The sequence below is a fragment of the Schistocerca nitens genome, chromosome 1 (genome assembly GCF_023898315.1).
Source record: "Schistocerca nitens isolate TAMUIC-IGC-003100 chromosome 1, iqSchNite1.1, whole genome shotgun sequence".
Lineage (NCBI taxonomy): Eukaryota > Metazoa > Arthropoda > Insecta > Orthoptera > Acrididae > Schistocerca > Schistocerca nitens.
In genome coordinates this window covers 1,132,856,784-1,132,883,068 of record NC_064614.1, presented here as the reverse complement: position 1 = coordinate 1,132,883,068, position 26,285 = coordinate 1,132,856,784, and the positions used below count along the sequence as shown (strand labels likewise).

The 26,285-nt window shown below is 37.3% G+C and overlaps 1 protein-coding gene across 1 annotated transcript in view; it reads right to left on the bottom strand.

Annotated features, from left to right (window-relative positions):
- Positions 1-26,285, bottom strand: part of LOC126199478 (kinase suppressor of Ras 2) — a 139,053-nt gene that overhangs the window by 57,224 nt on the left and 55,544 nt on the right. The window contains exons 11-12 of the mRNA XM_049936403.1: positions 24,509-24,789; positions 9,847-10,020 (exon numbers count right to left, since the gene is read on the bottom strand). Of these exons, the coding sequence (XP_049792360.1) occupies positions 9,847-10,020; positions 24,509-24,789 (455 nt within the window). The remainder of the gene's footprint in view (positions 1-9,846; positions 10,021-24,508; positions 24,790-26,285) is intronic.

The following is a 26,285-nucleotide window of genomic DNA, read 5'->3' as shown; positions in this document are numbered from 1 at the left end:
CTTCAATGCTGCTCATGAAAATCCCACTCCTCATTAAAGCATTAACTTCTCATGTAGCACTTCTCCCCGATAACCACATGATGACCTTCCATACTTGAGAGGGTTTAGAAGAAATGTTAATAATATTCAGGAACTGTTGACACAATTTCTTCTTGCTCTCCTTTATAGCTCTTTGACATTTAACACTTGGCTCCTAAAAAGCTGCAAAGTTCTCACAGGTGAGTTCTTGAGTCAATGCAGAGCCCCACTCATCCCAACACCAGAGAACACAATGCCTTTATGGTTGGCCTGACAATTATTAGATGGCTGCTTTAAGAGGGTGGTGAATAGATAATGTGATCTACCCATTCCCTGAAACCACTGCAATTCTGCAATGAAGCAAGTTTGTTGTAGATGATCATTTTTTCCTCTTGAGCACAACCCTAGACAACTTTCTCTCGCGTTTTGCTCTGTTTTGCAGTTTTACTGGGGTCAAGAATTGATAAAGAAGTGCAGATCTTCACCCACTTTCCACTAGCCGTTGTATGCAAGATACAGAGAGCATGTCACGAGATCAAAGGAGGTTATCAAACCCACAGCAGTGTTGAGCGGCGTCCTCTACCTTACGTTCAAAACCATCCTATGATGATAAGACAGATGATCACTAGGGCACACTGTTTGCAGAGTGTCACAGCAAGTTGGTGAACTTAAGTCTTTGTACAAGTTGAACAGGTTTGGAATGGTTTAAAGTATCAGACAATGCCTCTTCAATGAAAGGCATCATGTGATGGCAAACTGAGGAAACATATAATAATCCTATTTGGCAAATGCACTATGACAGCAACTTTTTGCAAGTTAGTGATGAAGAGAAGGAATGACATAAATCCTGAATGAAGATGAACCATTCTCTCATTTACTCTCTGTTCACTGAGGTCCTGCTTTCGGTTGAGGACAAACATTAACAGAAAAGATAAATGCAAAATATTTCTTTTGTGTGTTAAAAGTCTCAGTTCCTCCATATGTGACCTAAATCCACCTATTACATTGTTGGGAGGTGGGCAGGTGGTCTCCTCTTCTGATGAATCAGACAATGTATTTTGTTTGGTCTGACAGTTTAGGCCTTATTTTTGGTGTAAATTCTCTCTCTCTCTCTCTCTCTCTCTCTCTCTCTCTCTCTCTCTCTCTCGCTCTCTCTCAGTGATGGTCTGATGCAATTTGCTAATTTTACATTATTTGTCTTTTTTGACGCAATGGTGATGGGCGACTTGTTCACACTGTTAACTTTAGCATCTCCTGGCATCCTGAAAGTCTCTCTCAGACCTTGGGGCAAGTGAATATTTGCAGAACTTCCAGCAACAAGTGTTTGTTCCAGCTTTCATTATTAGTCTGTGGTAAGGTCACTGCAGCAAAACATGGTGCAAATACTAGTGACTTAATAACCTGATACATTTCAGTATAACAAGACTGATTTCCAGAGCAGTTTACATGAACAGTGGGGTGATCACATAGCCATTGTTCCACTAGAAACCCAGTCTTAAAGTGTTCTGGCAACATTTGTGAACTACACATAAGTACAAATACAGCTGCTTTATCAACATCACCATTTACTCTCTTCTTAATATTTTAAATATTTATAACAATAATTGAAATTCCTGGATTTTTTACTCCACATTCTCATTCACCTTCAGTTCCTGAAAGCCTATCTCATAAGATTTCCACAAACAGCAACCATCTAGACTGAAATTATCTTATGAAGCTCAGTTAAATGGGGCAGTTAACACCATTTTTGCATCTTGTATCTTGCATACCTTGTGCAAAAGTAAATGTTTCTTTGATTGATGGGCAATTTCTAAGTCTTTCTACGGATTTAAATGTTAAAGCTCCTCTCTCTCTTTTTTTTCACAAAGGATTCTGTGAAACAGTTAATGTTCGTACTATCCACTGCTTTCTTAAGACTCTTAGTTCAGACAGAACTATCCGCCAAAAATCTTTTGGTTGGTTGAGTAAATGTTGATCAATGGATCACCCATACTACCGTGATGCTGTCCCTCAAGTAGTTAAAGAAATATAGGTCAATCCACATAAAGCTACGCACTACCTGGATTGACCTAATACAACTGAGGCTGCCTGGTAACAACTGTTTTGCCTCAACAGTCATCCATCCAATTTGCGTACAGCATACTATGAGACTGATTTTTATTTTAATAGATGATGGTCTGGATGGTAAAGCAAAGATCCCCATTCCCTGTGACATACAATGTTTCACTGCCATTCTGTACAGTGGTTGCAAAAGTCGGCACTCATATCACCCAACTTCAGGAATCCTAGGTATGCCAAACATGTATTCAGCTTACAATGATGGAGCTCCTAGAGGTGCTCACTACTGGGCATGACAGTGGGGCACATGTGGCTTATTGAATGTTATGGACTTCAGAAGCATTGAGCCCTATTAGGAAGGAAAATTGTACATGCTAGCTACACATTGCTGCGATACCAGTTTACTGTACATTTCCATATTTTTGTGCTCTTTTGCCTACCTCACTGAATTCATTCATTAGCAAGCACCAAGTTGTTGTTACATCCAAACAAATGTGTGTTAATACCATTAGAATGAGATTTCACTATAGAATGAAATGAATCATTCAAGATATTTTTCACCCAGGCTTAGAGAGAGAGAGAGAGAGAGAGAGAGAGAGAGAGAGAGAGAGAGAGAATACTGAATGATAATTCTAGTGCAATTAGAATTAGATTTTGCCGCAAAATAGTCAGTGGCTTCCTGAAATATGGGTGAATGTAGATGTGTCTGAAACACTGAGAAAAACTTGAAAAACGTGCTACCAAAAGTAGTCAGAACCAAAAACACACACAGAAGTGAAGAAACACTAAAGCAAAACCAGAAAGATTGAGGCCAGGGCTTTTTTGTAAAAAATGGTGAGAGAGAACAATGCAATTTAGAAAATGATGATGAATCATTTTGTATTTAGCCTATAACATATAAATAATCAAATGCCTAATTCATGCCATCACATATGAGTGGGTACCCAAAAGAAATCGAGCCTTTTAACTGATTTATTCACGTTTTCAGCACACACCTTCAACCTCCTGAGCTTGCACTAATACATGTGTCTAATATTTTATTCCATTTTGTAAAGCATTGTTTAACGTCATCTTTGGTGATGCCTGACAGCCTCCATCATTTTCTTTCTCACCTCAGCAACATCAGCAAAAAACTTGCTTTTCACATCTCTGTTCAGTATTTAAAAAACATGGCAAGGATGGGTGAGTATCAGGGACGAAAATTTGGGATCATACCATTTTTGGTCAAGTATGGTCTCACAGACAGGACTGTCACCTGACTGCCACAAATCAGGCCACATCTGCTGCACACTGTTGCACAATGTTTTCAACATTTTTAAGAAGAAAGCCTAGTTAACTGTCTGATCCTGAAAAACTGAATGGACAACTCATTGCATTGAACTCCAAGTCAATCCCAACAGCTCCACAATTTCTTCAATGGATCATTGCACAAATATTTTCAACATTTTCGTATGTTCGGGCTGTGGACGGACGACCAGAATGAGATTTGTCATCAACTGACATTTCATCATTTTTGAAATGCAAAAGCCTTTCAAAAACTTTAGTTTGCCCCACAGCATCATCCTTGTATGCTGTTTTTAACATTTCAAGAGTTTATGTTACACTTGTCCCAAACAGAAAGCAGTATTTCATCGCCACTTGCTGTTCATGAAAATCAGCCATTACAAAAATGACAATCACACTATAAACTCTGTGGAAACCACTACTGAGCTGCTTCAGCAATGCCAATCAGTTTTTTGACTCTGGAATGTTTATTCTATAGCCTCCTAGCAGCAAAAAACAGTACTACAGAAGCTCTGCACGACAAAAAGTAAGTTCAGTTCCTTTTGGATACTCCCTTGTACATTTGTGTTTACAATTAGCTATTTACACAGTTTAACAATTCATTTATAGGTTTAATTAAGAACTTCTGTTTAGTGACAGAACAGTAGGATAATGAAGATAAAGTATTACTGTCCGATACCACTGCTTGAAAGGTGGTAGTGGAGAGTATTCGTTTGAAGGGGAATTAGGCCACTCATCAGCATCTAATATTAATATCCATGTGGTTCAGGTTCCTTGGTGTACTCAGTTTTATTTCTTTACAGGTTAATCATAATGGTAGTTACATTTTTTCCTTAATGATCAAATAAAAAATTAAATAAAGGGGTCACCAGAGGTTAGTTGCTCATGCTGTTTAATAGCCCCTGCATATCCCCATTTCTCAAAGCGAGAACAAGCATCCCATTTGATACCAAAATCATTATGCATTCCAGATACTTCCAAATATGTTTACTTTACCCTTCCAACCAAAGGTCTCACTCATTTCCATCAATTATAATTACCAAGGAAGAAACTCATCAAAATAAAAAGAAGTGGGAAGACGGCAGTGCTCCACCAATGTGAGGACAACATGCCATATTATTCTTTCTACATGAATTCTATTTAACTATGTCTAATCCTAATACAGAGACACCAACTGCAATGAAAATTGCAAGCTGTTACACAGAAATGCTATACTTACTTTTCACCCGGTGAGTAGTAAAGCTATAGCAAAAGACTTTTAAAGCATGCTCTCTTACAATGATGAGACAAGCATAAATTCTGTGCTGCATCACAATATGTAAACTGACTATATATAAATACTACATGTTCAGTTAGTGAAGCGAATCTAACTGCTACTCTCAGGTTAGCCACTAAAAATGTATTCTGATAGCTGACTGTTCAGTAACATCAACACACATTTTTTATGAAATAGAATGGCATGTCTTTCTTTGAGCCCTTCTTACAAATAATTAATGCACATGGTTATTTTTCCACTTAATAGTGGCACATAATTTTTACGTAATTAGTTTTTCATTTATTTTCAAAATATGTCCACAGAATGTTGCTAGAAACAACATAATAAGGGAACGAATAATCATTTAAGCAACAGTAAAGCACACAAAATGAAAGAACACAAAGGCTCAGTGTGTGTGTGTGTGTGTGTGTGTGTGTGTGTGTGTGTGTGTTGCATGCATGACCACCCATCCATGTAATCACACAAGCAATGCATAACAACCAAACTGCACAACACACCCAATTTCTGTACTTAAATAAACAAAGAATTATACAAGATTCTGACACTGCAGCTAAATACAACTGGTTTTAAAATGTCCACAAAACTATACAATATTATTCTTGTTTTCTAAAAAATAACAAAAGATGGTAAGCAATGAGCATGGTACTACTTTTAAACACTATACAAGTTGATATATTTAACACATCTAGGTATAAAATACAGCTTTAAAACATCAATTAGTTTTTACACATAACATGCTTAACATTATATGGCATCATGCATGTTCTTAAGTATCTCCCAAGAACCCATGCTTAAAAATGGCACCTTTTAGAAGGGAGATGTAGATTTGGTACAGCTGACTAACATTTTATAGTTGTGGAAAAGATTCACTAGTGGAATACAAATGGAGAAAACAAAAGCAGTAAGACTGAATAGTCAATGATTTGAGAAAAGTTAAATTTTAAAATAAACTTCTTCATGAGCTAAAATATGGGAGTGTTGCTGTTGTTGGTAAACAGCCCATTTACACTCTTACATCTGCAACAGCATACAGCCTCTTTAATATCACATTCCTTAGATGTTTTATTAGAATGTCAATGTCATGGTAACATAAAAATGAAGAAACAAATTGCTGTAGTATTTACGGTTATCTGGCTTGAAGAGAAAAATATAATATACAAGTCACAACCATAAGTCTCTGGTCAAGTAAGTTAGAGATCAATGGCAATTGTGTCTATGGTGATTTTTATCCTATTTTGTGCCAGATTATTCAGATTTATTTCTGACCTGTACTTAATTATGACTCTTTAAATGGGTTTACTTGCAAAATTTGCTAAGAAAGTGCATAAAAAGTTGCTCAAAGTGAAAATCAGTACAGAATGAATACACCGTTGTCAAGCTCATAACAAATGCTGCTCTAATCACAATTAACGTACCATTACATGGGGGTTCTGTGACTATACACCAACCATCTCTAACATCACAGAATATTGTGCTAAAGATCCGAATTCTTAAAACAGAATAGGTGAATGACATATTAACTTGATTGTCACAACATTTATCAGATTTAAAAAAAACACGCTCATCTAAATTAATGCTGCAGAAACAGTCTGAGGGCAATTTTTTGTTCCCCTTTAATCCACTGCACATTACTATTCTTTAGATTCCCCCGACCCACGAAAGTAGATAATTATGTACAATGACTTGCACTTCTCAATTTAACTTTTACATTAACTACACTATGTTCAAATAGCAGGCAGTCTCTTTCTGACTGTTTCTTTTTTTTTCCCCTCTCTAATTGAAAGCTTCAGATTTGATTTCATCAATATACACACAACACTAAACACTTGCACATTATCAGATTGAATATATAATTTCACAGGTGACACTCATTGTAAATATCTTGGTAATTGTTAAGGTCACATTGGAAGAGGGGGTGGAAGAGAACACAGTAAGTTTTCACAAGGGCTGTAGCCACAATAGGCAGTGGAGATAACATTAACTGTAGCAACTCTGAAATACTCAAAACGAAGAAGAAAGTGCAAAGCATAATAATAAGTACTGAATATTGATCTAAACCAAAACTGATAGCAGTCTGAATTTGTGAGTACACACACACACACACACACACACACACACACACACACACACACACACACACACACACCACAAGGAAGAACAAATGGAATCAAATGTGGATTCTTTGATGCAATAGATAAAAAAAACTTCAATACCACTGAAGCAAAAAGTGTGTCTCCACAAGAAAATGCTTATCTAGGACCAAAAATTTAATAGAAAATTTTAGCTCAGTACTTTGTTTCTTAACATTTTAAGAGTCAATTTTGGATCAGATTATTGTGAAGATGACCACTTTAGCAGCTATCGTTTTGCTGATGCTTATTCACTCACACAAAAACGTACAGGCCGACCTCATCTGTTGACTGACAGAGAGCACTGACAGTTGAAGAGGGTCGTAATGTGTAACAGGCAGACAACTATACAAACCATCACACAGGAATTCCAAACCGCATCAGGATCCACTGCAAGTACTATGACAGTTAGGTGGAAGGTGAGAAAACTTGGATTTCATGGTTGAGCGGCTGCTCATAAGCGACACATAATGCTGGTAAATGCCAAATGACGCCTCACTTGGTGTAAGAAGTGTACACATTGGATGATTGAACAGTGGAAAAACGTTGTGTGGAATGATGAATCATGGTACACAATGTGGCAATCTGATGGCAGGGTGTGAGTATGGCAAATGTTTGATGAACGTCATCTGCCAGTGTGTGTAGAGGCAACAGTAAAATTCGGAGGTGGTGGTGTTATGGTGCAGTCGTGTTTTTCAAGTAGGGGGTTGTTCTGCATGGCACTATCACAGCACAGGCCTACATTGATGTTTTAAGCACCTTCTTGCTTCCCACTGTTGAAGAGCAATTCGAGGATGGCGATTGCATCTTTCAACTCAATCGAGCACCTGTTCATAATACACGGCCTGTACTGACATGACAATAACATCCCTGTAATGGACTGGCATGCACAGAGTTCTGACCCGAATCCTATAGAAAACTTTTGGGATGTTTTGGAACGCTGCCTTTGTGCCAAGCCTCACCGACCGATTTCGATACCTCTACTCAGTGCAGCACTCCATGAAGAATGGGCTGTTATTTTCCAAGAAACCTCCCTGCACCTGACTTGAACGTATGCCTACGAGAGTGGAAGCTGTCATCAAGGCTATGGGTGGGCCAACACCATAATGAATTCCATCATTACTGATGGAAGGCACCACAAACTTTTAAATCTTTTCAGCCAGGTGTCCGAATTATTTTGATCACATAGTGTACGTATGTAGAAATGTATTAGAAGTTTTTGATATTTCATTCCTTTTTTCAGAAGAATCTAATTGTTTCTTCTTTTTTCCTTTTTAATTTTGGAAGTTTGTCCCAAGGCTCATGAGTCAAGACCACAAGGACCTTCACCTTGGAATATGTGAAGAGCTTCTGAATCACATAAATGAGAATGAAATGTTCCTTAAGAGAATCTTAACTGGTGATGAGATGTGGGTCTATGGTTATGTTGTTGAGGCCAATGTTCACTCTCCACAATGGGTCTGGAAAGGTTCTCTAAGACCAAAAAAAGCTCGTCAGGTCAGGTCAAATGTCAAAGCCATGTAGACAGTTTTCTTTGACTTTAAAGGATTATTTCATCATGAATTCGTGCCACAGAGACAAACTGTTAATCAAAGGTACTATTGGGACATGTTGCGACATCTGCATGAAAATGTTAGGAGGAGATGGCCTGAAATGTGGTGAGGTAATACTTGACTCTTGCATCACGATAATGCATATGCACATTCATCCCTGTTGGTGTGTGACTATTGCACAAAAAACAGAGTCACTATGCTGTCTCATCCTCTGCATTCTCCAGACCTGGACCCTTGGACTTTTTACATCCCATTAAAAGGATGAAGACATGCAACAATAGACAAGATAAAAGAAAAATTGCAGACGGCGGTTCGTGCAATCAAGTAAAAGGAGTACCATGACTGCTTTAGGAAGTAGAAACGGAGTTGGATCGGTGTATCAATTGTGGAGGAGAGTATTTTGGAGACCATGCACAATAAGTAAAAGATGTACAAAGAAAAATTTTGTGGACAGAGTTCTGGAATTTGTTTCGAATAGACCTCGTATATACAACACTGTGACACAGATCAGTATTTCATCACAAATGGTTGCTAGCTACAAAAAGTGTGTTGGTCTAATGAGTTTCTGTGGCTTGCTGCTGTTTTGGACTGCTAAAATTTAAGCCCCTACACAGAGACAAAACTAAGATCTACAACGTTAGAAAAGAGAGTGTACAGTTTCTGCATAAACTAAGTTTTGATGAAAAAATAACTTAATACTTAATATTATAATGTTATCTTCTGAATTTCTGAAAGGAAATTTCAACTCACGAAATTGTAAACCTACAAGGAGACAGAATGGTTGGTCAACACTTCACCCTCAGGAAGTGTTATTCAGATTAAATGTGGAAAGACACACACAAAAGTGTTTAACAGTTTTTTCCTCTTTCAAGTGTTTCTAACAGCAAGTGACTGAAATCTCATTTTACCTACCTGAAATTTATAAAAAAGTTCAATTACATTACAATCCAATGCATTTTACCAACAGTCTTCCAGAAGATTATGAAACTACTACTTTGATCCAAAAAGCCATCATGGTAAATGTATATCATGGTAAATGTATCTTCTTTATTACCATCTCCATGAATCAGACCCTAAGGATTCACAATATCAAATGTGCAACTAAATGTTTTGCTTTTATCTCATGAGCAGCCCATACAAAAAGGTATTTCAAAACAGCAACCAGCGATATTTAGTTAACTGGAAAAAGTAATTTGTGGTAAGTTCCACACCTGAGCCCATGACATGCAGATTTGTGATAATGTTTTGCACTTATGTTCTGTTCATTTTGTGTGCAATCAGATGTTAGAATGGAAACTTCAAATTCTGTCTCAACTAGTTATAAAATTTCCTTTTTCATACATCTGTCACAATGATACTTAATCTTAAAGACAGTTACATCAGCTGTAATGCAGCTTTCAGTTTTGTGGACAGTTTCTCAGTGAACGGCTAACCTGGTGAAGCAGTAATTTGCACGAGCCTTTTAGCGTCATAATGCTCCCTGCTCTAGCTGGATGAACAGTCCATGGAGGCCAGAGAAGAAGATCACCTCAAGCTTGAAGGCCTCAAGTGTCTTCTCATCATCCAGGTGGTGTGTGTTGAGAACCTTAATGGCCACGTCACCATGCCAGTTCCCACGGTACACAGTTCCAAACCTTCCAGTACCAATTGGCTCACCCATCTTCAATTCATCAAATGGGATATCCCACTCCCTCATTGAAAGCTGAAATGGAAAAAAAGTTTCTTTTATGATACTGTATTATGTTAGATGGAAATCACAAAACAAAGTTTCTAAATATATAGTTGATAACAAAATACTATCCCCATCCTTTGTTCTGTACCATCTAGGTACCACTTGATCGAGGAGAATAATGGGAGGTCTGGAACCAGATCTTCCATTTTTAATGTGGTGAGAACAAACAGTAGTTTGCATGCATTATATATTTCCAGGTCTCGTAAAAGTAGCATTCCTGACAAATTTGTTTTATCCTCTGGGTTCTTCCTCCTGATGTGTCTATTCGTACCATAGAGAATAACTATACGTTTGAGAATTAAATAGTTCATAACATTTGTACTGTGTATATTAGTACACAGTGAGAAAAAGTTCATCATCATCATCATTATCATCAAAAACAGGCAGCCTGCACACAATAACTAATGAACATTCTATACCTATGTAATTTTTTATAGAAGTAGTTTCACCTGTTTTTTCCTTCTTTTTCTTTATGAAATTATAAATGTTCATCACCCTATTTCGAACATATTGACGTAAATCAACTGCTTTCAACTAGTGAAGAAGTATCACAACAATCTTGTTATTAGCATGAAAGAATATTCTTATAGCCAAAGTCTGGGTTTCAGATTTGATCATTATCCACTATTATGCTACAAAGAGATATTACCTCTACTGATGGATGACTAGATGGAAGAACTCCCCACCTTGGCTATTGAAGAACTGTTACAGTTTATGGCAAGCTGGATGAATATACAAAGGATGAGACACAATCTGATATCACAAAATAGCTGTCTGTTGTGAAGACTATGCTGATGCTTAGTCATATACCAAACAATCTCCCTTGGATGTATTCCACAAAGCATTTGCATGACATCCTGACATAATTCCAGGCTAAACATTCAACCACAGTGGTTACATGTTGCAACACTTCATCAAGATCTAGTTGGCAAAGTTTGAACTTTTTGCTTGCTTCTTCCTTTTGGCACTATTTTTGTTCCACTATGAACAATTTCATAGCCAACTAGGCTGAAACCTTTGATACATCTGAAAGTTTGTGAATTATGTTTATGATTAGCCAGTGAACATCGCACACCTTTTTTTTCCAATATTGTTTGAACAGAAATGTAATGGTTCAGCACCAGAATTCCCCTGTGTGACAGTTCTCAGTTCCTTCTTGAAACAGTTGGACAATACTTAAAGTGGTTAGGAAATTATACATATGGAAACACAAGCAAAACCTCACAGTTCCACATTAAATCACAACAGATAAAGAACATTTAAATGAGCAGTCTAGATATGCAGTGATACCATATATAGGGACAATATTAGATGAAGTAACAAAGATGTTCAAGAACATAAGCATTCAAATAAGTTTTACGATGCATAATTATCTGGAGAAAATCATCATAGCAGAGTAAATTTATTACACTTAACATAATAAAATCTCATTTTTTCCTATGTATGTATTTGCTAGGTGGTAACATTACACAAACTCTCATTTTAATTGTTTAACTGACTGACCTGTGAAGCAATTCCCATTTTAAAGACAAATTCCTTTAACGCTAAGACTGTCCAGAATGTCTACATTACTTTCCTCATTTCTTCAGGTTTCCATGTCTCCATAATGAGACTGCAAAATTGCTACAACCATTCGAACAACACGCACACACGCGCGCGCGTGTGTGTGTGTGTGTGTGTGTGTGTGTGTGTGTGTGTGTGTGTGTGTGTGTGTGTGTGGGCGCGGGCGCGGGCGCGCGCGCGCACTTTTTTTTTTATCGATGCACTTGAGAATGACAAAACAAGTAGAGCAAATAAAATAATTGAAAACCCAGCCTAGTGAAATAATGCCATTCGAATAGTTGAACTTGCTTGGCTATCTTCCAGGCACATTTGGCCACACTAGGGATGCATATGCAACTCATCCACAATGTGGTATTTGTGGAATTGTCTTAATTAACAACAACCAGTTGATTACAACTTTCCACAATTTTTTTCTTTAAAATATTGGGAACAAGTCTCTGTTTCAGCTTTCATCTTTTTAAGTAAATGGGCAACCTTGTATTTTGATAAGAGGAGATGACACTACAGACTTAGGCTGTATGTTGCTTTGAAGCTGCTGCTGCCACATTAAATGCCCTAAAACATTACCAGACTACTATTCACATTCATAATTTGTCATGTGGGTGCAGCAGTCATTTTAAATAGAAAATATTACAATCCAATCATGAATATCAGTGTGAAGAAAGCCTTTTTAGATTTTTTTCTGGCGTTAAATGCTTATTCATAACCATGCATTTTGCTTTATACAGGCTCACAAAACTAATATTTGATCTCTGTACTCTTCTCCAAAAGGCTGAGAAAATATTTTGCTATAGTTCGCCCGTTTATAACCATTCCTTCTTACAGCTTTCACCCAGAGAGCTTTTTGAGTTGACTGATGGGAAATCTGAAGTCAAGTGACAGAAATAAAACCACTCCAATAGAAGTGAACAGAAACACCAAACTTCATTTACCCATAAAATGTGATTCCTTTGCACTTTAGATGATAATCAGAATGATTATTAGACACCTAAGTGACACAAGCTGGCACTTTTGTTCAAAATACTTCCACCAGAAGCTTGTGTTCAGGGCAACTAACATGGCGGACATTGACTTCAAGTTTTTGGCCTCATGACAACTCCACGGGCAAAATGCAGCACAGTGGCCCCACAGCACACACGTTTGGTTTTGTTATGGGATGCACTGTAGAGCGAAATTTGCTGTGATAGCATCATCAGAGCTTGAAGACACAGAAATATCCCCTTCAGCCAGTTGTAATCTTAAATTATCGAAGGCCAGACTTCTATTAAACTCGACTTTTCAGTCTGAAGGGAAGCAATTAAAAATTTGTTTCACATTTAATGCCTTGAGGTCAGTGAGGAGTTCCGAGTGCCATCCTGCCACTGTTACTGCACCGTGGGTGATGCAGCGTGATGACTGTGTAGCCTGGAGTGCGTCGCATTTGCACTTTTCTCTGTGACAGTTTTGTGATATCTGGCCCATAATACTCTTGTAGTTGAGCAGTCAGCCCTGCCCAGGGGCCGCGGTGGGAGTCTGGCAGGTCACAGAGTGTTGCAGCACACTATTCATGTGCATGCAGCGTGCAAGTCGGCACATGCTACGACAGGCCAAATCCAGAGGCATGCTGTGTAAAGCTACTGAAGCACACAGTCACTGGGCAGTGCCATCTACTGAAGCGGCCACACTGCCTGCAAGCCACTCAGTTGTGTGGCCCACCTGCTGCCCAGCATCGTGCTGTCCTTGCCAGGTAGTCTAGTCACCATCTGAGTGGCACAGTCCATTCGTCATCGAAGCCTGCTGCACCTGTCCTGCACAAGGGTCCTGATTTCAATTCTTGTGTCCAACACTGCAAAGCAGCCAGCCATCACCAGGTCAATGTTGCCTCCATGCGAGTGTCCTGTGCCAGCAGCCCCACAGCCACCCACATGCACTGCTGCTGCCGCCTTCCATGTGTCTGTCTGGTAAGTCCATTAGAACCTTTTGTCTATTCAGTTTGAGGGCACAAAATGCCTACTACAAGGCCGTAAGTAGAATGAGCTGCAGAGGTGATTGGTAGTGAATCATTTAGAGACCTGTGAGAGCTAATAGTGAGTCTCCTGCTAGTGAGTCGTCATACAATCTAGTGTCATGTAGTGTGCATTGTTGTTGTTGTTGTGCATTACTTGAGCCAATAGTCAAATGTGGTAAGTTAATTTCCAAGTTATTATCATCATTTTCAATGAAAAATATTCAAGGGAATTTTCTGCAACTGATCTTAATTATAATTTTTAGAGATGGTAAATGTGTGCACAGGAATATAAATGCAGTAAGGTTAAGATAGATGGTAAATTAATTTATTTCACTTCTTGGGTAGGGAGATCTTTGTATGTGTACTTCAAGATTACAGTGATTATTCTGTGCCACTGTATTTATGAAAAGTTTCATTACTGACCTGTTAAAGAGTTGTAATTTGACAGATGTGACATTTATTTTGTACTTCCGAGACTTTACTGCAACAGCCACATTGTTTCTCTAACAAAATGGTTATAGTTTCATAGAGGTTTAACTGCTCCTCCAGCACAGCCCCTCCCATCGGAAGTTGGAGTCCTCCATCGGGCATTTGTGTGTGTGTGTGTGTGTGTGTGTGTGTGTGTGTGTGTTTCTTAGAATAAGTTAGTTTAAGTAGTGTCTAAGTCTAGGGACCAATGACCTAAGCAGTTTGGTCCTTTAGAAATCTCCCCCCCCCCTCCCCCCCTACACACACACACACACACACACACACACACACACACACACACACACACACTCCTGCTAAACCATAAACAGACAAGAGTCTTCAGGACTTTGTAACCACTTCTCACTCATCAACCGTGTCTAGCATCCAAACACAAAAATATGAGTGCACCAGGAAACAGCCCTAATTACTGAACCTTGATTCGAACAAGTTTGTGTTCCAAGGCCAGGACAGATGCAACCCCAGCAGCTGAAAGGAAAGCTGCATAATATGGTTCTACAATGCTGACATTATCTATCATATTACTAGTGGATGTAGGTGACTGGGTCTCAAGACACACACAGCCATAAAATTATGACTAGCAGCTGCAGTCACTGAAAATGCTAGGCAGTTGGGACTCCACCAGCATGCAGAATGAAAGCATTTATTGTGAGAAAAAAACATCAAATTTTTTCCATTTCACCTTCTTTTTAATGGTTACTTTCTTCTCTCTCTCTACATCTTAGTATTCAGTACATGGTTAAGAAAAAAGTGCAATTGTACTGAATGCAAAGTTTTGATCCATTTGGCAACACCAGTCACCTGCGAATGCTGAGCCACAAGGAGCAAATCACACGGTAATTGTATAATGTATGGTCCTGCACATAGCTGTTGTATACAGAATCAAAACATTGCAGCAGAGCACACTGCCACTGCCGCCACTGCCGCCACTGCCACCACTACCCCTCCCCCCCCCCCCCTTTTCAGTGCCAAACACACAGCAGGCCAGTTGTGCCAGCTGAGAACTATGAGCGCACCACCGACTCATTGTCTCTCATCTCAAACCTTGTTTTGGTAAAACTATGGTGATTTATATAATAGTAACCAGTGCAAGTATGGGTAAAAAAAATGAATACAGTTTGAGAAACATTTATGTAACCATGTATGATAACCAACTGTTAATGGTGGGTCACCTGTATTTATGATGCTAAAAACAAAAAAACTGATTTTTATACAAGTGAATACAGTTCAAGCAGTAAATAAATTCATAATGAATAAATGGATAACTGTAATATTAAAGGTTTTGTATGTTGTGCTTCAATTATTGATATAGCTAGTGCTCACTGTACTTTTAATGGCACATCATTTCTTCTTTGAAACCCCAACTTTTGTAGTTTTAAGTAATTCATTCCATATGTGACGACTGACTGTAAACAACACGTTATTTTTCTGTAAATGCTTAAGGTAACATTGGACTCTCATTTTCAACAACTGTTTAAAGCTTTTGGAAGGTACCTCTCCAATTTCCAAGTGTGTGTGTGTGTGTGTGTGTGTGTGTGTGTGTGTGTGTAGAGGGCTTCTGAAGTAATACAGGGCATTCATTTTTGAACAGTTAATTGTGCTAGATGACATTTTATCTTCCTCCATTTGTAACCAATATTAATATGTGCCATCACATCTTAATTAGTAGAGGCACCTGCGTTTTTCACAAAGTGTGAAATCATGAATTCTTTTTTTTAAATTTTACAATTTTTTCTCAAAATGCTAAACTATTTATCTTTAAGCAAAATCACAAAATAACTGACTACATTTTGTAGAGCCATATAATTTGAACTTAACAGCGGAAATTCGATTCTACACCACTTCATCTTGTATTGTATTGTATTGAGTAAAGGCCACATGTGTAAAATTATTAATAAGAGTTCTTCCCATAAGAAGAATTAGAAGGCACTAATGATGAGAGGTGTCAAAAGATACGTAACTCTCAAACATCAGTGTAGCGGCAAAACAGTTGAAAACTGATAAAAAAGAATTTGTTTTATCAACAATTAAAACTGATAAAGAACTCATTTTATCAACAACTATCTTTCATTGAGGCTAATATACCAATGGAAAAAATTGATCATCCGAAACTAAGAGAGTATATGAACAAATACGTACCACGTTAGTGTAATATTATATATTTTTCGAGGGGAACAAATATGAGTAACTTATACTGGCACCAGTTCGACTGTGGGGCTTTGGAGCAGAGATTTTACTAGTGTTATTAAAAACAGACACACATGGTTTTATGTACCAAAATGCAGCTGGGTGTAAAGGTAATTCCTTTATGCTTGTACAGAACCCACCCCAAAAACTATTCTTACTTTTCTAGCAATAACAAGACAAACTGAGACCTGGAGAATCAGCAAAATTTGGACTTTCCTGTGTTGCCAACTATCACATGGCAAGAATTTTAAAAAGTACAAATAGAGTGACCTACTCAACCTAACCCAACCATCATGCATCAAGATTTTATAATGTTTATAACATGAAGTTTTGGGATGATGTATAAAGTTGGCTACCTCTATTTGTGCGTCATTGCAGCCAACTCGTGCACGTGTAATTGCCGTGTCGTCACTATGTTGACAATCACTAGCCCCACAACCGAACCAACATGCATATTTTTTGATACCCACATTTTTTGATACTTATATTCTTTTGTACTATCACTTACTATATTTACATATGAATTAGAATCAAACTGAATATGTTTTCTGTATTCAGTACATTAATTATTATTCTTATATTATGCATGCCGAAATATGAAGATTAATGAGCTGAAACCATTGAACACAAATGAAATCACAGGCACAAAAGACGACTGAAAATCTGCAGCAGCATTTTCAAATCAACTTCAGTACCCCAAGGATAGCAATCATGTGTTTATCCCACGCTCTCTCATTCAACATTATTTAGGATTAGATAATGCATGCTGGAGCCCCACTCATTTCAAAGACAAGAACAATAATTCCTTAAATTGTGCTAAATAGTACTCTAATATCAAGTCTATTGACATTTTTAAGGTGCTGGAGACTTGCCCTTAGCTGGAAGATTATGGAAGGTTCTGTACCTCAAATCATCAAAGATAAGGAGGAAAGATTAAAAGAAGCTACGAAAGAAGAGAGACTTTCAATTCTTTGTGATGAAACGATGGACAGAAATGGGCAGAGAGTGTTCATGGTTCTGATAAAAGTACTTAGTTCAGAATTTTTTTGTCAGGGGAGTGAAAGTTATTGCAAATTCAAATGCTACAGCATGTTCACAAGCAGTTATGAGCATATTTCAGAAACCTAAAATTCAGTACCAAAATGTAGTTTCTATAACTTCGGATTCAGCCTGTTACAGTGGCAAGTGTATAAATGCAGTTTGGGTTTTGGTTCCAGCACCGTTAGAACACATGTAGTGCTGGGTCCATAAATTAAATTTGGCAGGCGGTGTGTGAACCACAGGACTCAATGATTGAACCATTGTGTTGAGCAGGCAAAAGCCATCTTTAATATCCAAAATAAATAGCATGTATACATTCAATTCTTAAATCTGAAATATGAAGGTGAACCCACAAAAACTACACTTTTCACAAATCCCGTCATCACTAGGTGGAACTTCAGTTTAAAAGCATCAAGTACCTTGGAGAATGTCTGTATGATACAGTAGAATTTGTTGAAACTGTTTAAGATAAGAGTGTGTCTGAACTATTTTAAAAAGTTGACCTCTAATGTAGTAAAAAATCAGTGCCTTGCTATTTTTCTTATTGAGTATTGCTCAAAATATTACAGTTTGCTGCTGCCATTAGAGAGAATTTGTGTTCTACGACTGAAGTTTAGTGAGTTTTGAAATAGGTTTAAATTACTACAGGATGCATCCCTTCCCTCACCCTGCACCCTCCCCTCCCAAGACAGCCTACGATAAGCTTAATACATTGCCGAAGCAAATCCAAGCACATTTACCATCTCTGTTCTAAACTGGAGGTAGAGAAGCCTGATAAACCTGAACCACTTCATACAGGGTGACATGGGAAGAACTGTCATTTCTTCTGTCAGTAAATTGTTTGATCCAAGAAACATACTGAAAGGTGACTCGTTGTTGAAATCTCTAAACTGATTGAGTAAATTCCTATTCTACGAGAGTTTTTAAAGGAACATCTTGAACCATACAAAGTGTTTAGGGATTTAATTGCTAGTTCTTGCAGAGAACTGTCCTACTTTCTCTGAAATAAGAGTATGGGCATTTTGTGGAAGCTGCAGTGCATGCTTTGTGGATTCCAGTCAGTAAAGTTGATAGACATTTTCAACATCCTGTAATATAATGTCTGGCAGCAGAATAGCTTTGACTCCCAGTAAATGGAGGTCATGGTTTCCCTGTCTTTCTCAGACTGATTTGCAGATTCTGTACATAGGCTAGGCCCTACTTATTAAAGTAGTAAGATAAATGTTTACAAACACTCATGCTTCGATGTATGCCGTTTTCACCAGATGCATAATTTTCACGCTTTTTGAATTTACGTAAAAATAAAATATGATTCATTGCGAATTTGCATTCAATTTTTGCTTTGGCTTTAATTGCTGAAAATAAAATTTAGCAAAATTATTGATAAAAGATATAAAAATAGTGAAAACATATCAAAACAGCTTTTTAAAAGTGACCAAACCTGGCAAAAATTTATAACACAAACAGGTGCCTCTATTAATTAGTAAGGAACATTTCTGTAATTAATCAGCAATTCATAATGATGTGAATATTATGCTGCCAAGGAAATTCTGTTAATGGGTTAGATGCAAGTAGATCTTGATGAATTTAGAAGGTGCAGCCAGTAGACAGCAAGGTCAATAGACATTGTCAATCAATAACCCCTTGAAATGTAGCCACAGGCATAAACTTCATTTATTCATGAACTAGTTAAGATTTCATAGTGAGGGGATATGACAAGGCTCATTGTGTTTACTTTTTTTTCGACACTTTTACTATTAATGTGGTTATACAAAAAACTGTAAGTTTGAAGGTTTATATAAAACAGTTCCAGTGTTACACACACAAGTGTTATTTTAATTAATATTAATATCTTAACGTATCAGTTGTGTGCAAAGCACTTACCTACCTAAATATGGACTGGTTTTGCTACAGACTAACTCCTTGAAATTCTATTGATACAAACAACAGTTTCTTCCATTTCCACAATTCTGCATAACTGTTCTTATTTTAGATCTCCGAGAAATCCGCTATGAAGTGACTTACCTTGAGGATGATTAGTGCAGTGTGGATTAGTAGTGTTTATAGGAAGTTGCACATTTTCTCTTAATGAAATCCATGATATCTAACAGACAGGAATTTTGTTAGTAGGAATAATGTGTAGATTTTTTTAAAATTAAGGAATTATTAATATGCATAGACATTTATTTTATCAATGTCTCCGAAGTCATTTACAACTAGTCTGTTTTCGTGGTGGAAACCTACTAGTTAGTAATCTAAATTCTATATCATTATTAAGTCTGCCAGGAAATCTATACAAAAAAAAGTGAAGGAAAAAATGTTTCATTTTGAAGTGCCTCACTTAAAGAAGATTAATGTGAATGTTTAGTATTTTCTTACAGTTTGGTTGTTTGATATACATAAATATAATTAAGTCCCATCCTGACAACAATAAAGAAATACAATAACAACATACCCCTCTCAAGTCTCTAAGACCCAACAAGGGTCAATCCCCCACTGAATGTGTACCTTGTACTTCAAGGAAGGGGAAAGGATTATACAGGATGGCTAGAGAAATTTTAGTGGTTTGGTACAAAATTTTATTCTGAATTTTCTTTGTCTGCTGTTTAACTAAGAATTAAGTGCGAGTTTCCTCAAAGCCCATGTATGTGAAGAAGTGTAGTGTCAGGAGACGCTTAGTTCCCAGTACTTTCCTGACAAAAATAGCTAAATGCATCTGTAGGTTAACCAATGGGTTGCGTGAGAAACAAGTCACGGGTGATTGCTGGCCATTCAAGGAATTTGGAGTCAAATCTGGACACACTCTTGGACTTCAGCGACAGAGCAGACAAAAGCCTCTCTCTCTCTCTCTCTCTCTCTCTCTCTCTTACTCGTGCCTTCAAACTGAGAAGTTAGCTCAGCGCATCTGACCAACTCTGTTCTTCTCAACCATCAAGTTAACTCACATGCACACCATCTAGATTTGCGGACATCCTCCAATCCTGCATCAATGAGCCCTTATGTAACACAAATATTCAGAACAACCAAAATTTGGTTTGCTTTGCTCTTTCATTTTGAAACTCTCTTCATATGCCCATTCCTTATCCATACCAATCAGGCTCCATTTCTGTCAGTGCATATCTATCGAAATCCTAGCAAAAAAAAAACTGCCCTTTAGTAGTTTTGTTTTAGCTAAATTTAGTTATTCCACAACTGTACCAGCTAAAAAACAATTGAACTACATACATCATACTCGGTTCAGAAATTCACCTTCAGGAACCGGCGGAAGTTTAGCAACACTGTTGAGTAACCTGCTCCAACACACAGATGTGCATTATGTTAAGTTAGTTCTTGTTCCAAGCTGATGAAGGTTCTTGTTGTCTCTTAATTCAGAAGAAATGGATCACACTTGTTCTTTTGTAATATTTGCAGATATTTAACTCAGATATTGAAAAAAACTGAAACTTATCCTCTTGCAGGGAATCAATGGACTACACAGGATATTTCCATCTTACAAAAACAGTTGGAATGACTGCAAAAATAAAATAAGGGGACACTAAACAATTGTAAAATCCCAGTTTTCTTTCTGCTGTAATGCCTGTTCATTACAGTGAATATCTGCGACTGTGACAGTGAGTGAAGAAGAATACAATGACAAAAACACAAATAATGAGAGAGGGCTCTATGCATGGTAACCCAACACCACCTCTGCTGTCCACAGGCACAACTGTGGAGAAAAACAAACTAAGTTACTGCCAGCACAGAAAAATTAATATTAGTAACTACAACAAATAATGAAGAAAGAGAGATGGATAGACTTGCTTATGGAGGAGAAGTTGCATCCTCAGACTAAATACTGGAGTAATAAACATGTACATTTAACACTGATGACCTTTTCAGAAAAACAAGTTTGTGGTGGCACAACAAATTTAGAGAAATACTAATACTAAATTGTTATTTCATGCTGTAGGTTATCTATACGAGAAAGTTTTATTTTTACTTCAAAATGATATTATCTTACGACACTTGAAATTTCTATTCCATCACTTGACCACAAGCTGAATTGATCCTATGTAAATGACTTCAATAAAAGATACTGACAGTTGCACTTACTCCTATTTGTTAACATCAGTTTTTCCTTTCATATTAAACAATGCTTGAACTGACTGTCATTAAAATCATCTATACTTAATCTTTTTTCAAAATTCTGTTAATATATTACTACCAGTAACAGTTACTAGACAATGTATTGTGAACAAAGCTTTCAGACTGCAGACAACAAGATGGAATACCTGTCTTACACACACACACACACACACACACACACACACACACACACACAAATAAATGATAGTTGTGTCTGCAACTTTGAGTGTAACAGGATGTGGCATGCCACCTTTATTTAAAATTTATTTAGTCTAGATTTTGAAATAGATAAGTTTGCTTTCAGCTTACAGTAATTTTGATACATTAGCCACATTTCCTATATAGCAATGCACAACCTAAAGAGCAACAGACACCAAGTAAACAGCAACTACATCTGTCAACGCAAACTTTATGAATGGGTTGGTTGGATTCCAAAATCATAAAAACTATAATAATGAAAATGTGTCACTCCTTGTCAACTTGTGACATGAAACTGTAATGACTGCTTTACACCAGAGTGAGCAAACATCAGCAAATGAGAATTCCCTCTCATATAAACAGTAGCCAAGTACAAGTGAACATCATTCAGTTTGGTTCAGTTCACATGAGCTCACTTGTGTTCCACTGGTTGTCAGTTTTTCAATGAACCACCAGAGTAAGTTCACGCCTTCATCACTTTGGCACCAGCAGCATAGAGAGCATAGTCTGTGGTTCTGTGAGTGAACTTTTATTATTGACACAAGTTACGTGAGTAATGGAGTGGTCTGAAGAGAATGTAATGTTTCTGACAGTAGAATATAGACACAAACATGGTTCTTAGATCCAAGAGATCCACACCACAAATGCCAAACAGAAAGAAATAATAATAATGATGGAATATTGCTGAAGCACTGAAAGGTTCAACTGGGGATGTGAGAAAGACAATAATTCATAGATGCTTGCATCAGGCAGTAACATAGTGAATAAGCAGAGGTTTCATATTTATTTTTATTAAAATGTGGCACCACAATAATTTTTCCTTGAAAGTAAAGGACTATCATTCACCTGGCCTATGTTCACTGTAGGTGGAAATACAGCTTCTCATCTGAATATCTGAAGAAGACAAAAGATTTCTGACATCTCCAGGGTGTGCAGTTGTACTCATAAGTACCTGGGAATTAAAAGTGAAGGCAACTTTTCACTTCAATCACTATTTACACACTAAGGCATAATCAACCTTTCTTTACCTTCCCCATCCCCCCCCCCCCGTGGTACTTGACTCCCTTAACAGAATATGATTTTGCAGAAGTCAATTATATGCCCTCTATGAATTGTGGCAGTATAACACTCTTATAATAGTTTATGATTTTTATGGCCAGAGCTTCACTTTCTCCATTTACACTCTGTATAAACAGATTGTGACGTTTTTTTAAAAATGATTCAACCAGCGGTTCAATGCACTGAAATTTTCAATGTCGATCTACAAAGCTATTTCACAGACCTCGTCTAGCAGCATTTTTTTGCTTATAAGAATGCTTCCACTTCTCTGTCCTTGAAACTATATTAGAAGAATATTTTCCACATCACTGACTGTAGACACACGAATGTTCCTCCATTTTGAATCCACAGCAATCATTACCTTTGGCATTTGAGAACACTTCCATATTTTTGAATATGCTGCACATGTAGACGGCTCTAAATCTTATTTCTTCCGCAGGTTCGAATATTAAAGTTAAGATAGTCATCGACATCGCCGATGGTTGTCACCTTTTGCTAGACTGTAAGCTTTTAAATTCTGTTTTTGCACTTCGTGGACTCAGTTACTGTGACCTCACATCAGGTGACCTCAGCTGCACGGAAATTGATCTGGGGTTCTTTCGAGGCATCTGCCTGTATTACTAGAAGGGAAGTCGTGTTATGGAATAAGATCTAGGTACGTGTTGACCGGTTGAATTAATCACAATTTACTGCATCAAATAACAAAAAATTTGACCCTTGTGAAGTGAAACGGAAAGAAATCAGAAACCCACTCTAACATGTTAAGAATAACATAAAAACTAGATTTAAATTTGCAAAATGTTTCTAGTCTTTTCCTTAAAGGTGGACTCTTTCTCAATGCAGGGTTCGTTAAGAGCATAACGTTGTTCTTATGGGAGTTATGCAGGAAGCAATGGAAATTTTCGTTATAAGTGCATTTGTTAATTCAGGGTTTTACTGTATGCACTTTAATAAAATCGTAGAAGTGCTTTGCATACTCCACTGTAGGCATCACGAACTATCTGAGATACAGCAAGCATTCAAATGAGAAACAATTTAAATGTAAATGTCTCCAGCTGCTAACCTTTCTTCAGGTTATGTTGCTCCAAGTGTTCTGCATTTAAATTTCCCCCTCAATTGTAACAAGAAATGAGCAGAAACTGTAAAACGACACGCACTAAGCTTTGCAATAATGGTAAGCAGTTCAGTGCACTACCTCCTTGTGTTTCATACACTTAGGCCTACATTCTCCTTGTGTAATACCATTTTGCTTGCTTCATCATAATCAACAAGCTTGTCATGCAAACTTATCCTATCTGGATACCAAAGTTTTGCATTTCAGCTATAAATAGTGTCGTGTCAAGTAAAACCCACGTAACCACACAGAATTGTTACAGAAAAAATAACACAGTGTCGATACAGCTACGCTCATTATCTCGTGTTCTCTTCCACGTAAATGCTTGTACGCAGCTACACAAGTTTATTCTGTCTGCTTACATTCACTCCAGTGTAAATAAGAATTAATATCCCAAATTACCGTGTTTCTTAATCGCATAGCTTCCTCAAAAACACTTTGGAAGTAAGTAGTAGTTCTTTTACAAGATTCAGGTATGATTTTCAATGTAGTGGTGGCTATATCACTGTTTGTGTCATTTTGTGTGGAAAACACCTTAATCTTCATTGTTTCCTCAATAATTTATTAGTGAACCTTGAAAAAATTTTATTTACTTAAACTTATTAGTGAACAACTGTTTTAATAATACTAAATGTAATTTAGAACTTTTATATTTTTAATTTTTAATATCGCAGAAAGTCATAATAAATGTTACTTACACTGTTTTGTCTGGGCCAGGTTCGTTCGACTGCTTCCCCGTCAGACACTTGACTATCCTGGGAGTCGACCCGCACAGGTGTACGTTCACTGTCACTACCGGACACAGTACGCTCACTCTCATTGGACTTTGACGTGTCTGCAAGGTCATTACTCTCCACCGTCTCTGTCGTCTTTACTGAAGTATTTGTAATGACGGAAGAACTACTAACTGGAGTCGATGCAGAAGGAGCCAACGGATGTGTCTCTAAGGTGACACCCTTCTCAGGCTGCGAATTCACATCTGCGTGCACAAAAACATTGTATCAAATGTGGAAGGGCAAATTAGTAACTTCCTGGATATGAACACGTATCAGCTCACAACAGAAAGAAATGGAAACATTATTCATCAATCCAAGTTAAAAATTTGAAAAGAAGGCTTTACTGTTATTCACAGCAATTAAAAATATTTCAACTTTTAACAGGACAAAAGGGGGATACTAAATAGCACACAAAAATCAAGAAAACCTGTGAAACTGTAGATAGTTACAGGCTAGTTGGACAGCATAATAAGTCACTAATTTATACAAGGGCATCCATTAACCTGTAAACAATATTTAGAACAAACAATCCACACTGAAATCCTTAAAAATTGCACCTGCTCTCAGGCTTCAGAAAACTACAACACCATGAATGATACAGCAAAACAAAACAAAATATATCTGAGAAATAAACACATTGATATGCAAATGATGACAGCTGCATTTTAAGTATGACCTGTTTTTCAACACCGTTTTAAATATTGTGTTACAGAATAAGTTCCAGAAAGCTAAACAGTTTGGTAACTGCAGAATATGGCCAGAAATTTTGTTTCAGCCAGCAAAATTTTAGCATCAGTGGACATACATTATCAATTATATGATGTACACCTCCAATGGAATGAGTTCAAGTGTGAGTCAATAGAATTTGTTCATAGACAGAAGGATAAACAACATTGTGAGCTCAATTTTTCACGAAACTGCAACATAACTGAACTTTACAAATGGGCAGTGTTCTGACATTCTTGACATCTCGCGAAGAAGAAATAAATTGTTTGACCACCCTGTTGCAGGAGATGAACAGTTATTTCCTGAAGCTATCAAAACATCCCAAAGCTGATTTTCAAGAAAGGTGTTGGGATTTTCCGTGGCAGAATTACACAAATTGAAGTTCATATATGTAAAATGTATAAAAATAGTTTAATCAAACAATGGAAAATCAAGGATGGTAGTTTCAGCTCTCTGAGACTGGAGATGCGTATGCAAGTTGAGCGCGCGTGTGTGTGTGTACTGCTGACAAAGGCCTTAATGGTCAAAAGCTATGATTGTGTGAATCTTTTTATTGTGCCTATCACGGCTCAGCATCTCCGCTATATGGTGAGTAGCAACTTTCCTTCTCGTATTGTAAACATAGTTTAAATTATGTTGAAATGTAGAAATCAAATAACAGGGTGTATACGGGGACAAGGAAAAAAAATTCCCGGATTATTCCCGGATATCCCGTTTAAAAAATATGCTTTTTCCCGGGCGACAATACACTTTTTCTGTGCTAAGTGACAGTAGGTTTTCCGTAGATTTTCCCTCGGAACTGTAAAACTTATCGATCCTTTGAATGGTTAACGTTTTATACAATCGCATAGAACTTCCCGGAAAAAAAAGAAAAGACGGAACAAAGACGTTTTGGAGAGACTTTTAATAAAAAAAAAATAGTCAGCCAATAGCAAGATCACTGGTTACATTGCGCGACGCAAGAGGAAAGTTA